Source organism: Myxocyprinus asiaticus, chromosome 31 (assembly GCF_019703515.2).
Source record: "Myxocyprinus asiaticus isolate MX2 ecotype Aquarium Trade chromosome 31, UBuf_Myxa_2, whole genome shotgun sequence".
Classification (NCBI taxonomy): domain Eukaryota; kingdom Metazoa; phylum Chordata; class Actinopteri; order Cypriniformes; family Catostomidae; genus Myxocyprinus; species Myxocyprinus asiaticus.
In genome coordinates, this window is record NC_059374.1 from 41587397 (window position 1) to 41601344 (window position 13948).

The window sequence follows — 13948 nt, forward strand, 5'->3', positions numbered from 1 at the left end:
TTCGTAAGGGATAGATGCGAGGGAACCTTCATATTTGTGAAGGAAGGCTCATATTTTTCAGAAAATAAATTCCCTCCCTGTCCTCCAAGGTGCTCTTCAGAAATTCTCCCATTGACTCGCCTTTTAAAATCTTACCAATACTGAAGGCATCATTGTTATATTTACATACTGAATTGTGATTGGTCTTCTACTATAATGTAAATGTAAATGTACTATCTACTTGCCTACAGAATGGACTGGTCCTTTACTTCTGATATCTATTTAACCAGCTGCTTTTACACTGCAAAAATGGTGTTGCAATATGTTGATTCTTGTGTACAGCAGACTGAAAACTGAGCGTCATGTCTTTATCTCTGATGCGGCATTTTATTTACACAGAACCAAAGCCTTAAACCCAAACTTACCTAAAACTTTAACACAACACTATTATTTTTCTGCCTTGCAAGCACTGTTATTTCCTACAGGAAATGCAAATCTAGTGTTATTTTTGAAAATGTCTGAATTATTGCATCCTCCAAATGGAGTGTGTGTTTTCTTTATTGCAGCACAGGTCACTGTGAAATGGTTCTGTTTCAAGCTGTTTGGAAGCAGTTTTGCAAACACCTGTTCCTGTCTCTCTCTCAGTCTCTCTCTCTCTGTCTTTCTGTATCTCTGTTCATCATGTTTCTCAAGTTTCATTGCACATGACAGGCAGAGCGTGCTCACATTCTGTCAGGAACAGAGAAAAGCTCTGCAGGCAGAAGGAGGGAACAGAGAGAACAACAAATCACAACTGAGATGGATATCAGGGAAGAAAAGTACTGATCATTCGTTGAGCCCTGTGATCCATCAAGCTCAATGGTGTGTGTATGTATGTGTGTGATTTTTATGCTTCAACTATTAAGTTGAAGCAAGTATTTCTGTGCCACTAACATCACCAAATGGAATTAGAAAACTAATGACTTTTAAACCAGTTTCCCAAACACTCCTTAGTCTTCCTTTGGTCATACATGCAGAATTTTGTGGATTTCATCCTCACCTGTTCTAGAATGTTCTGGAGTCGTTCTGTCTCGAGGTCGATGACGAATTTCTTCTCCTGTCGACGGTCCAGGTCTTCCAGCAGTCTTCGGTAGCTTGCGTCGTTAAAGTTCTCCACGCAGATGGCGCTAACCTGCCAACCGTTCTGCCCCGCCTTCTCCATGATGGCCTGCAAGATGGCATATCCTAGCAACAAAAACACAAAAAATACATGATTTTTGTATTCACTTTAATTGTCAAGTTAACTGCCATAAATATTTTTTGAGATTTGTTTAATATTGCGGTTAAAAAAACACCAATAGCAATGAGACGCTTATTGCCGGAAATGGCAAAACGATTATCATGTCACTGATTGCAATTTTTGGAGTGATCTTGTTTTCTGTAACACACATACACAGAAAATGTTAAGGATTAAATGATGCATTTATAGATGTTTCCATTCTGGAAGAGAGAGAGCCTCAATTAAATGATGCTGAGAAAAAGTTACACTAAAGTAACACGTTACTGTCCAAATGTAACAATGTAACAAGGGAGGCACCAATACCACTTTTTCTCTCCCGATCCGATATCTGAAATCTCAGTATCGGCTGATCCCAATCTGATACCAGTGTTATTTTATTCATAATCACTTTTGAATATCTATACGTCACTGTGTGGAACTAATGGGGGTACTCTTTTATATGTAAAGAAACACAAACCTCTAACTACACATTATTTCAATAGAAAGTATAGCCTATTAAGAAAAACTTTATTGTTAACTAGTCTATTGAATAATGTAGCAGCAATATTACCAGTATTATTATTATTATCATTGACTATTATACAACAATAATATATTTCAGTCGTGCACCTTTAACTTTAAAACCCTCAAGCTTTTATTTTGACGGTCTGAACACTACAGGAAGTCCTGTAAGTGTCTGTATGTAGGCTAGTTCACAGTAGTTTAATTCACTTCTTGTTCAAATTCTGGTTAAATGCTCCTCTGGTGCAATTCTAAATGCAATGATAAGTGAACCAAACTATTGAGCATCTACATCTGAGATGTTGTTTGTGACTAGCGCTGAAATATGAAAATAGCCGCAAGCTCTGAGGGCTGAAAATAGCCGTGACCGCCTCACCAGTCTGCGCGTGTTATGTATGTGTGTCAACAGAGCAGTGGCATTCACTAAAACGCACTGCACATGTATACTGTATATTTACTTATTAAATGCAGCCTTTTACATTTCACAAAGCTGTTGCATGACTTTAAGTGGCTTTGAATAAAATGCACGAGTCATATGGACTACTTTAATGGTGCTTTTATGGTGCTTTTGACAGTAACATGACTAACACACGGTATCAGATTTGGATCGGACTTGTCGGACCAATACCCGATCCGTCTAAAAACATCAGTATCGGAGCCGATACCGATCAAGGTATCGATTGGTGCATCCCTAAATGTAATGTAAATGGTTCATTTTATTGGTAACACTTTACAAGAAGGTTCTATTCATAATTAGGTGTCATGAACTAATAATGAACAATATTTTTAACAGCATTTTTTTAAATGTTGGTTAATGTTAATTTATGAGTACAACTGTTTATTGTTAGTTTATTTTAGGTCATAATGCACTGACTACTGTCAACATATGTATATGCTGAAATTAACATTAACCGAGTTTAATAAGCACCACACAAGTATTGTTAACTAATGTAGTTGAACAATGGTAACTAATAGATTACTGTAAAATGTTACCATTTTTAAAAAGACTAACATGACAATATAACATTTGAACAAACATTCACCTTTCCAGACTGTGTTTCTACAGGCATGTATGTGTGTGTATATGTGTGCTCTGTCCACTCTGGCTTCGTCTCCTGTCCAAATGTGTGTAGTCTGCAGCAGTGTGCCAGTTATGCCAGCCAAGAGCAACAGATGTCCTTTAAATTGGCCCTTAGTCGCACCGCAGGACTTTGGACAACAGGACAAGCGCACAGTCCTGTTTGTGTGTGCAGGTTCCTCTTTTCAGAACAGCAGATATAACCCAAACCAAGCGCACAGACACAACACAGATGACCATTAGCTGACACACACACACACACACACACACACACACAGAGAGAGAGAGGATATGTTTGGTGGAATAATGAATTCGCACCAGCTGTCCTGTGAGTAAACACAGATCGTCGACAGAGACCTGGAGAATCCCTCTTACACAAACCGCAGTCAGTTTAGTGAGAGAATTGACCTAGCATTGCATTCTCTCACTCTTGTGTATACTGTAAACAGAGGTTATGGCATACTACCTGCTGTTTTAAAAGACAGTAGTATGCAGTATGTATAATCTGCAAGATATGAGAATTTTCTGTATTCATGAAATACCTGGATGACGTACCAAAATGTGCAGTATACAACCAAAGAAATTTGGCTTTGCAAATGTATTAAAAAAAAAAGACCCTTAACTCAGTACTTAGTTGAAGCACCTTTGGCAGCGATTACAGCCTCAAGTCTTTTTGGGTAAGATGCGACAAGCTTTGCACACCTGGATTTGGGGATTTTCTGCCATTGTTCGCTGTAGATCCTCTCAAGCTCTGTCAGGTTGGATGGGGACCGTCGGTGGACAGCCATTTTCAAGTATCTCCAGAGATGTTTGATTGTGTTCAAGTCCGGGCTCTGGCTGGACCACTCAAGGACATTCATAGAGTTGTCCCTAAGCCACTCTTATGTTGTCTTTGCTGTGTGCTTAGGGTCATTGTCCTGTTGGAAGGTGAAGCTTCGGCCCAGTCTGAGGTCCTGAGCACTCTGGACCAGGTTTTCTTTTGGGATATCTCTGTATTTTGCTGCGTTCAGCTTTCCTTCAACCCTGACCAGTCCCCCAGTCCCTGCCCCTGAAAAACACCCCCACAGCATGATGCTACCACCACCATGCTTCACCGTTGGGATGGTATTGTGCAGGTGATGAGCGGTGCCTGGTTTCCTCCAGACATGACGCTTAGAATTGAGGCCAAACAGTTCAATCTTCGTTTCATCAGACCAGAGAATCTTGTTTCTCACAGTCTGAGAGTCCTTTAGGTGCTTTTTTATGTGTCTTGCACTGAGGAGAGGCTTCCGTCTGGCCACTCTGCCATAAAGCCCAGATCGGTGGAGTGTTGCAGTGATGGTTGTCCTTCTGCAAGTTTCTCCCATCTCCACACATGATCTCTGGAGCTCAACCAGAGTGACCATCGGGTTCTTGTTCACCTCTCTTACCAAGGCCCTTCTCCCCCGATTGCTCAGTCTGGCTGGGCGGCCAGCTCTAGGAAGAGTCCTGGTTGTTCCAAACTTCTTCCATTTAAGAATTATGGAGGTCACTGTGCTCTTGGGAACCTTCAATGCAGCTGAAATGTTCTTGTAGCCTTCCCCAGATCTGTGCCTCAACACAATCCTGTCTCTGAGCTCTGCAGGCAGTTCCTTTGACCTCATGGTTTGGTTTTTGCTCTGATATGCATTTTCAGCTGTACAGCTTATATAGACAGGTGTGTGCCTTTCCAATTCTTGTCCAATCAATTGAATTTGCCACCGGTGGACTCCAATCAAAGTGTAAAAACATCTCAAAGATGATCCAGAGAAATGGGATGCACCTGAGCTAAATTTCAAGTGTCATAGTAAAGGGTCTGAATACTTATGTCAGTGTGATATTTCAGTTTTTCTTTTTGATAAATAAAAAAAAAAAAAAAAATCATTATGGGGTATGGAGTGAAGATTGATGTGAAAAAATAATAATTTAATGCATTTTAGCATAAGGCTGCAACAACAAAATGTGAAAAAACTTTCTGAACGCACGGTACATTGAATATTCTCATGCAATATAGTTTGTGAAAGTACTTAATACATAATGCATACACATTTAAAATGGTTCTCACATGACCATATTATGTTTGTCACATGATTTCATTATGTGCATTTTTAATTCCTTTCAACTCATTTTGTGTAAAACTTTCTGAACCCTTGACAGTCTAGCAACGACAATATTCAATATCTCTTTTTTTTTATTTATTTTTTTTTTTTTTACTCATTATTTGATCAGACTACCAAAAGTTAGAACACTTCTATACAAAATTGGGTAAAAATAAAAATAATTTTCTTACTGTATATTTTTGTCTTATTTTCTGGTAAAATAAAATGATCTAAGCATCCGTAAAACAAACAAAAAAATGTTTACTTGAGAAGCAAAATGACATGAGATTTTAAAAGAATGTTCTGGGTTCAATACAAGTTAAGATCAATGGACAGCACTTGTGGCATAATGTTGATTACCACAAATATTAATTAGATTTGTCCCTCTTTTTCTGTAAAAAAGCACAAATCTGTGTTCCAGTGTGACACTTACAATGGAAATTAACAGGGCCAATTTTCAGAGGGTTTAAAGGAAGAAATGTTAAGCTTGTTATTTTATAAAAGCACTTACATTAATTCTTCTGTTAAAACTTCTGTATTATTTGAGCTGTAAAGTTGTTTTAGAGTTTACGGTGTTATGTCGACATGGTAACGAAGTTGTAAAATTAGCTATAACTTTACACAGAAAAGGTTAGTAAGCGATTTTGGCACACTAAAATCATGTTAACACACCTATTGTTTATGTGTTGTGGCTATACTTTTGAAACATTGAATATTTTATTGTTTACGCATTTGCCCCATTCACTACCATTGCAAGTGCCTGTGTAACTTCGATTTTTGCTTTTTTTAAAGAAAAGGAAGAATGAGTCGAAAGTAGTTTTTTGTAATCAACATTTGCTGTCGATTGAGCTCAACTTGTATAGAACCCTGATTATTCCCTTAAGTCTAATTTTCAGAGAAATATAACACTTTTGAAAATACGACTGATCATGCAAAAAAACTGTCTTTTATTTAAGGATAGTGATCATATGAAGCCATTTATTATCACATAGTTGTTTGGCTCCTTTTATATCATAATGAATCACCCAAGAGAAATCACCCAAATGGCCCTGATCAAAAGTTTACATACCCTTGAATGTTTGGACTTGTTACAGACACACAAGGTGACAGACACAGGTTTAAATGGCAATTAAAGGTTAATTTCCCACACCTGTGGCTTTTTAAATTGCAATTAGCGTCTGTGTATAAATAGTCAATGAGTTTGTTAGCTCTCACGTGGATGCACTGAGCAGGCTAGATACTGAGCCATGGGGAGCAGAAAAGAACTGCTTTAAGAAGGTTCAAGCTTTTAGGGCCTTTAAGTACATATGCAACCAATATTAAGTATTAATTAGACAGTCCATATGCACCTAAAACAATGATAAATTGCCTACATTTTCATAACCATTAGGTTAGGTAGCACAAAGATGTGGCATTTTTTAAATTCCTGACTGTTATAGCGCCACCAAGAGGCAAAGGTGCACAATTTTTGTCATGTGTCCTCAGACACATGTCCTCCTACATAAGTGGCTAAAATTTGATGATAATATCTTATTCCATTCAAGAGTTATAACCATTTAAGAATCGCCACTCCCGCTACATATGTTTTGGCGTACTGTTTGACGATAAATCAAAAGTGAAAAATTCCTTTGAAATATTTTCATATTGGGACTCTGCTGAATATTTCTGCATTGGATTGGTTGATGTTTTTCAAGATATGAGACTGTCCTCATAGACTTGGATGGCACCTTGGACAAAGACACTGCATGCAAAATTTCAAGTTGATCGGACCAACAGTTCCATAGTAAGAGCCAGTTTTGTATTTTTTATTATTATAGCGCCACCAAGAGGTAGAGACACGCAATTTTTTGTGTATCCTCAGAATGACCCCATGCATATGTGTACCATTTAGTGATAATATCTCATTCCGTTCATGATTTATAACCATTTAAGTAAAAGTGGCCACACCCACTATATACGTTTTGGATTACCGTTTGACGATGAATTGAAAGTTCAAAATTCCTTTGATAACTTTTCACATCGGGACTCTGCTGAATCTTTCTGCACTGGTTTGGTTCCAATCGGGCGAACGGCCTAGGATTAGTTCATTTATTTATTTATTTTCAAACAATCCAAAGTAGCGGGAAAACGAAAGGGTGGTGCAAATATTTGATGCATTCCAAAAGATTCACCATGATGCAAGGAATCACAGGAAAAAGAGAATTGTGAAGAATTGTGTTCCTAGGCCTTACAGTTCAAGAGTTATGGCCCAAAATGTTATTTTTTGTTTTGTTCACCATAGCGCCCCCCCTTTGGCCGATTGGGGTGAGTCCATGTGTATGGCTAGCCAGCCGGAGTACTGCCATTCCCCAAAGTTTCAAGTCTCTAGGCGTTACGGTTTGGTCTGCATGATCGGTTTTAGGGCAGAATAATAATAATAATAATCCTTACAAATACAACAGGGTTTCAGCACTTTGGGCTTGAACCCCTAAAAAACAAATAATGACTTGTTTTTCCTACTTTTAGTTTTATGATCAAGTTATAATAGGAAATGATATAAATGGCCATGGACTAGTGTACGTTTTGATAATTAGATTATCCATTTAAAAAGAAATAAAGAGTGAATTTACGGCTTGAATATTTGATTCGCACATGCGGCTGACTCGATTGGTCAATCTGTGGCGTTTCCAAACATTGCTCCTGACAAGTATAAGATAGCAACATTGGCTCAACCAATGACGTGATCTTCAGTGGAAGGGGACTGTTCAGGAAAACTTTTTGAAAACGGGTATTATTTTTGCAATATCGCTTGGTGACGCTAGTGGTGAAGAAATTATATCGCTTTAATTAGGCTTTATTGAAGTTTAAATTAAAAAATCTCTATCATCCATAGCCATACAGACTCAATATCACAGCTTCCCAATGATAATAACATCTCCAGTCATGCCGAACATTCCCTTGTGAAAAGCATTTCACATGTGTACTAGAATGAGATCGGAGACTTTTAGCAGGCTGCTCTAGTGAGGTCTCTGCAATGCAAATCCGCAGACAGAGGTGTGAGGTCAATCCAAGTGCGTCTGAGCCAAAGAACGCTCCTCAGCACCTAGGGAGCCACGAGAGTCAACAAAAACCAGAGGAACAAATGAAGGAATGATCCAAAATTGATGGGGGAAAAAAATGCTGCATCGTCCGTCCTTGGAATCAACGCCAACTCAGATGTTGAGAGGTGACTCAAGGGACTAGTGGTCGGACTCTAACATCAGCACTTATTAAGCAAATGAGGAGAAGAAAGTGAAGATGAAGCATATAATCCGAAGGGTGAGGTAGGAGGGGGGTTGGATGCGAGTGGATCCATTAGCTTCTCTTTCTCAGCTTTAAGCAGGAGATCACGGATGAGTGCGTGATTGGCTTACGGCCCACGCCGTTCTGGGCTCAAGGATGAGCAGTTAACGCTCCACTGACCTCAACGTTGCGGAAGAAGAGTGGACCGACAGCAGGCAGGAGATCTCAGGCATTATGTGGCCTTACAAAGGGCATACTCTGGCACAACGCAGAGCTTAGAATTTTTATTTTCGGGTGAACTATACATCTGTCATCATGTTGTTGCAAAACCAGTATGACTTTCTCTCTTCCGTTGAACACAAAAGGGGAGTTTTTGAAGAATGTCCTGGCTTCACTTTGACATATAATGAAAGTGATATGATATATATGATAAATTTCAAGTCCTTTTAAGCCATACGATAGCTTTGTGAACGGACTAAAAATGTTGTCATTATTCACTGAAAATCTTCCTCTCTGCCGAAACTCTGAAAAGGGGCCATCAAAAATAAAAATACCTTTTGAGAGCAACAACGGAGAAGATTTTCGGTGAAAATGTCAAATATTATGGTATGTTTGTCACACAAAAATATCACATGATATGGTAAGGTTAGAATATAGCTCATTAGTCATATGGACCTTTTTTCCTGATACTTTTGTTATGATTTTTTGTCCTTTAGGAGGTTGTCCATCTCTTTTCAATTTCATACATGGAAAAGAGCAGCCAGGATCAGGGTTCCCACCATTTTTGACCGATGAACTTCCATAAATAATCCATGACCTTTTCAGGAATTTTGATTATTGGATTAAAATAAAATAAAAATAAAAATCGTTTTGATTCACTGAAAAATAAGGCTATCCAGGGTGATAAAAAAAAATCTGAAATCTTTAACAAATTTCAGAAATAAAATATATCAAAATGACTTTGAGTGTAATGAACTTAGAAATGTAAAACATACTGATCATAGAAGAGGTGTTTTTAAGAATTGCATTTTTGGGGGCCTGGGTAGGTCAGTGGTAAAGACGCTGGCTACCACCCCTGGAGTTCACTAGTTCGAATCTCAGGGCGTGCTGAGTGACTCCAGCTAGGTCTCCTAAGCAACTAAATTGGCCTGGTTGCTAGGGAGGGTAGAGTCACATGGGGTAACCTCCTTGTGATCGCTATAATGTGGTTCGTTCTCGTGGTGAGTTGAGCATGGTTGCCTCCGTGGCAACGTGCTCAACAAGCCACGTGATAAGATGCACGGGTTGATGATCTCAGATGCGGAGGCAACTGGGATTCGCCCTCCACCACCCGGACTGAGACGAATCACTACACGACCACAAGGACTTAAAAGCACATTGGGAATTGGGAGAAAAAAGGGGAAAAATCCACAAAAAAAATTATAATAATAATTGCATTTTTATTGTATTTTAGAATCATTTTTCGATAAAACAAATGAGTCTCGTCATTGACCCTCAGACCGATTTGCTAATTAATCATTTAGACTGATTTGTGAACCATTTAAACTAATCTAAAAGAACTGACTCAAAAGAACGATTCACTGACAAATTTGGAAATCAGTCGGAAGTTTTTCTCTACACAAGAGCAATTTTTAACACATTAATTATTTTAGGGCAGAGGAAAAAACTAGAAACATATATATTCACTATTTAAATTTCCATTACTTTTCAGGCCTGGGAAACACAATTTTTTAATTCCCTGATATTTAAATTGTGATAAACTCCTGAACAGAGAGAGAACTGATGTACAGAGTGCACAAATTATATCAAGAAATTCTCCTTTTTTTTACTTCCTGAAAGCTGTCTGTCTGACACAGGTCTTGCCTCACTCCAGGGCTCCCATGATGCCAGGCGAAAGAATTAGACAGCAGCTGTGACTTTATTATAGCCGCCAAGTTACAAGTGTGTGTGTGTGTGTGTGTGTGTGTGTGTGAGTTTGAGTAGGTATTCATGCATTCAGCTGTAGCTCTACTAACATTTTCAGCATGTAGTACTTTAATATGTGGTATTTAGAGCACACTTTGGTATATTAGAGAAACTCTTCTGTTGCTTGGATCTCTATGGTTATGCTGTACAGTCTCAGTAAACTATGCTAGATATCAGGGGCGATTCTAGGATTTCAATCTTAGGGGGGTTCAGCCCCCAATGACACTATTAGATGTGTACATTTAAAGGGATAGTTCACCCATAAATGAAAATTCTCTCATCATTTACTCACCCTCATTATATCCCAGATGTGTATGACTCTCTTTCTTCTGCTGAACACAAACTAAAGATTTTTAGAAGAATATCTCCGCTCTGTAGGTCCATACAATGCAAGTGAATGGGTGCCAACATTTTACACTCCAAAAAGCATATAAAGGCAGTATAAAAGTAATCCATGAGCCTCCAGTGGTTAAATCCATATATTCAGAAGTGATATGATAATTTTGAGTGAGAAACAGATACATTTTAAAGTCATTTTTTGCTAGAAATTCTTCTTCCTGCCCAGTAGGGTGTGCATACATGAAGAATGTGAATCACCAAAAACACAAGAAGAAGAATGTGAAAGTAAAAGCGGAGATTAACTGAGCAGGGAGGAGAATTTATAGTGAAAAAGGACTTAAATATTGTTCTGTTTCTCACTCACACCTATCATATCACTTCTGAAGAAATGGATTTAACCACTGGAGTTGTATGGATTACTTTTATTCTGCCTTTATATGCTTTTTTGAGCTTCAAAGTTCTGGACACCATTCACTTGTATTGTATGGACCTACAGAGCTGAGATATTCTTCTAAAAATCTTCATTTGTGTTCAGCAGAAGAAAGAAAGTCATATACATCTGGGATGGCATGAGGATGAGTAAATGATGAGAGAATTTTCATTTTTGGGTGAACTATCAATAATTTCACATTTTCTATAGATTAAAGTCATATCAAATTCCACAAAACCTAGTATTATAATAAGTGTCACTTTAAGCTTGGTCGTTCATGAGTGGAGTGAATTAAAGGTGCTGTAAGCGATTTAAGGAAAAAACATTTCCTACTCCCTTAAAGATATTAATGAAAAAAGTGTCATAAGATATTTCACCTGTCTCTGTGACAGCTCTTGACTCTATAACCAGCAAACAAAAATGTGTATTTTTTATTTTATTTTTATTTTTTTCTCCCCTTTTTCTCCCAATTTGGAATGCCCAATTCCCACTACTTAGTAGGTCCTCGTGGTGGCGCAGTTACTCACCTCAATCCGGGTGGCGGAGGACAAGTCTCAGTTGCCTCCGCTTCTGAGACCGTCAATCCACACATCTTATCACTTATCATTGTGCATGACACCGCGGAGACTCACAGCATGTGGAGGCTCATGCTACTCTCCACAATCCACGCACAACTTTCCACACGCCCCACTGAGAGCGAGAACCACTAATCATGACCACGAGGAGGTTACCCCATGTGACTCTACCCTCCCTAGCAACCGGGCCAATTTGGTTGCTTAGGAGACCTGGCTGGAGTCACTGCATGTTTGTTTCTTAAATATTTTGGTTAATTTCATGAGGCTTTCAGCTCTACCAATTCGAGTATAGTACTCTCAGCTCCATTTACACATTTTCCTATATGTAAAAAAAAAAAAAAGACGCAGTTCAAACTGGTACAATCAATAAGCATGCAGTGCATGTACATGTCCGTGTTTATGAATGTCTCTTACCTCGGTCTGTGTCATACAGGAATACGAATCGTTTCCAGTCGTAATGGTCTAGAAGGCTCAGTAGCGCCCCCCGGATGGACGGCCGTAGCTGTAGCACGAACTGTGTCTCGCCCTCCACGGGGAAACTGGGTGTTACCAGGGAGATGTGGAGTGCACTGCAGAACGATGTCAAAGTGTGTACCGAACGCTTATCGTATAGACCGAATATCGCGAAGACACCACGGGAATACTGCGAACAGACTGCAGAGAGAAAGAGAGAGAGAGAAATATTCAATTCAGTGTTGTATTTCTGGTCCTCTGAGAAATTAGTTTTAATCTGCAGATACCTTCTGAATCCAGGTTTAATCTTAGAGTTTTTATAAAAAGCATAGCTTAAACATGTTTAAACAGGTTTTTAATTGTTTTACCAGTTTTAAATTTGTACCTGGATTTTGCCATTAAAATTGCCATAGAAGCTGGCATGGCATAGGCATACTGTACATTGTACTGTAATTACCGTAAGTGCACAAAAATAACGGACAAGACAGAAATACAGAGAGAAAGAGAGAAAAAAAAGTCAGGGCCACGTTTCACTTTAAAAGCAAAAGAAAAAATATAAAGAAATTATATTTTGCATAAAGAAAAAAAAAATAAAAAATACTTTTGGACCATTATATTCATGAAAATTTTCCCTCCAAATTCTCATTACTGTGTCCAAAAGTTTTATACTTGAGATTTTGTTCATTATAATATATTCATAATGTCTCATAATACGTCTTATAATATGTTAAAACTTCTCATAAATAAATGTAACTACAGTTATAATACATTATAACACTTAACTTATTCATAATTATACCTTAAAGAGTATAATGCATTATAACACAATAAATATCCAATTTTATCCTCAATAGTTGTAATGTAAAACAGTATATTTTAGGTATTTTAAAAGTGCTGTCTACAAAAGCAGCACAGTGTAAACAGTCATAAGGATTGGCGTGATCATATATCATTATAAGTGGTCTTGACCTGCTTAAAGTTACAAAAGCAATTTCTTTTTATATACAGTCATAACATAAACGTATAATGTTAAGTCAAGCTTATATAATATAATTTATAAAAAATAATCATAGAATACGAAAAGGAACACACATTCTCGATGTAAATTTTGAGACAGGAAGTAAAACACATGTAAAGCTACAAGGTTAAAAGAAATCTAACGTATTGTAATTTCTTATAACCACGTAAAAATATCTTATGGATGTTAATAAGAACACATTGCTTTTGTCACTTTACTTAAACCATAGCTAATATATATATAATAAAAATAGCTATAATACATTATAACTTCTACTAATAAAATTTGATGTTGGTCATGTTATAGTTACTGTATTACAATTAAAAAACAATACAATGATTTTATCTATAATATATATATATATATATATATATATATATATATATATATATATATATATATATATATATATGTGTGTGTGTGTGTGTTTATATATAAATATACTTATGATTGTATCCACAGACAGACAGACTGACTGACTGATTGATTGATTGATTTTGTGTGTGTATGTAGGTGAGAAACAATGTTTGTTGGTCAAACCAATGTTTGGATATTTTTGTATGTAACATTTTTCTTTTTCTTTTTTTTTTCATTAATCGTTTTGTGCCTCATCATTATTTATTATAGTTAAAAGGTTGTTTAAAGAATTTTGATGGTTCAATGAACTATATCTTTTTTACTGGGCAATAATGTTCACAAGCTTTTTTTGTAGCCAAGTTTCTGCCAAGCTATGTGGCTATGCAGAAACTGACTTTTTTTGTTGTTGTTTTTTTTTTCTCTCCCCTTTTTCTCCCCAATTTGGCATACCCAAATCCCAGTGTGCTCTAAGTCCTCGTGGTGGCATAGTGACTCGCTTCAGTCTGGGTGGCGGAGGAAGAATCTCAGTTGCCTCCGTGTCTGAGACAGTCAAACCACGAATCTTATCATGTGGCTTGTTGAGTGCGTTACCGTGGAGACTCACAGTATGTGGAGGC

At 37.6% G+C, this 13948-nt stretch overlaps 1 protein-coding gene across 5 annotated transcripts in view; it reads right to left on the bottom strand.

Annotated features, from left to right (window-relative positions):
• Positions 1-13948, bottom strand: part of LOC127422584 (glutamate receptor 4-like) — a 130498-nt gene that overhangs the window by 83986 nt on the left and 32564 nt on the right. For all 5 annotated transcript variants that reach the window (XM_051666236.1, XM_051666234.1, XM_051666238.1 and 2 more), the window contains exons 3-4: positions 11918-12157; positions 1019-1203 (exon numbers count right to left, since the gene is read on the bottom strand). In XM_051666236.1, coding sequence (XP_051522196.1) covers positions 1019-1203; positions 11918-12157 — 425 coding nt within the window. The remainder of the gene's footprint in view (positions 1-1018; positions 1204-11917; positions 12158-13948) is intronic.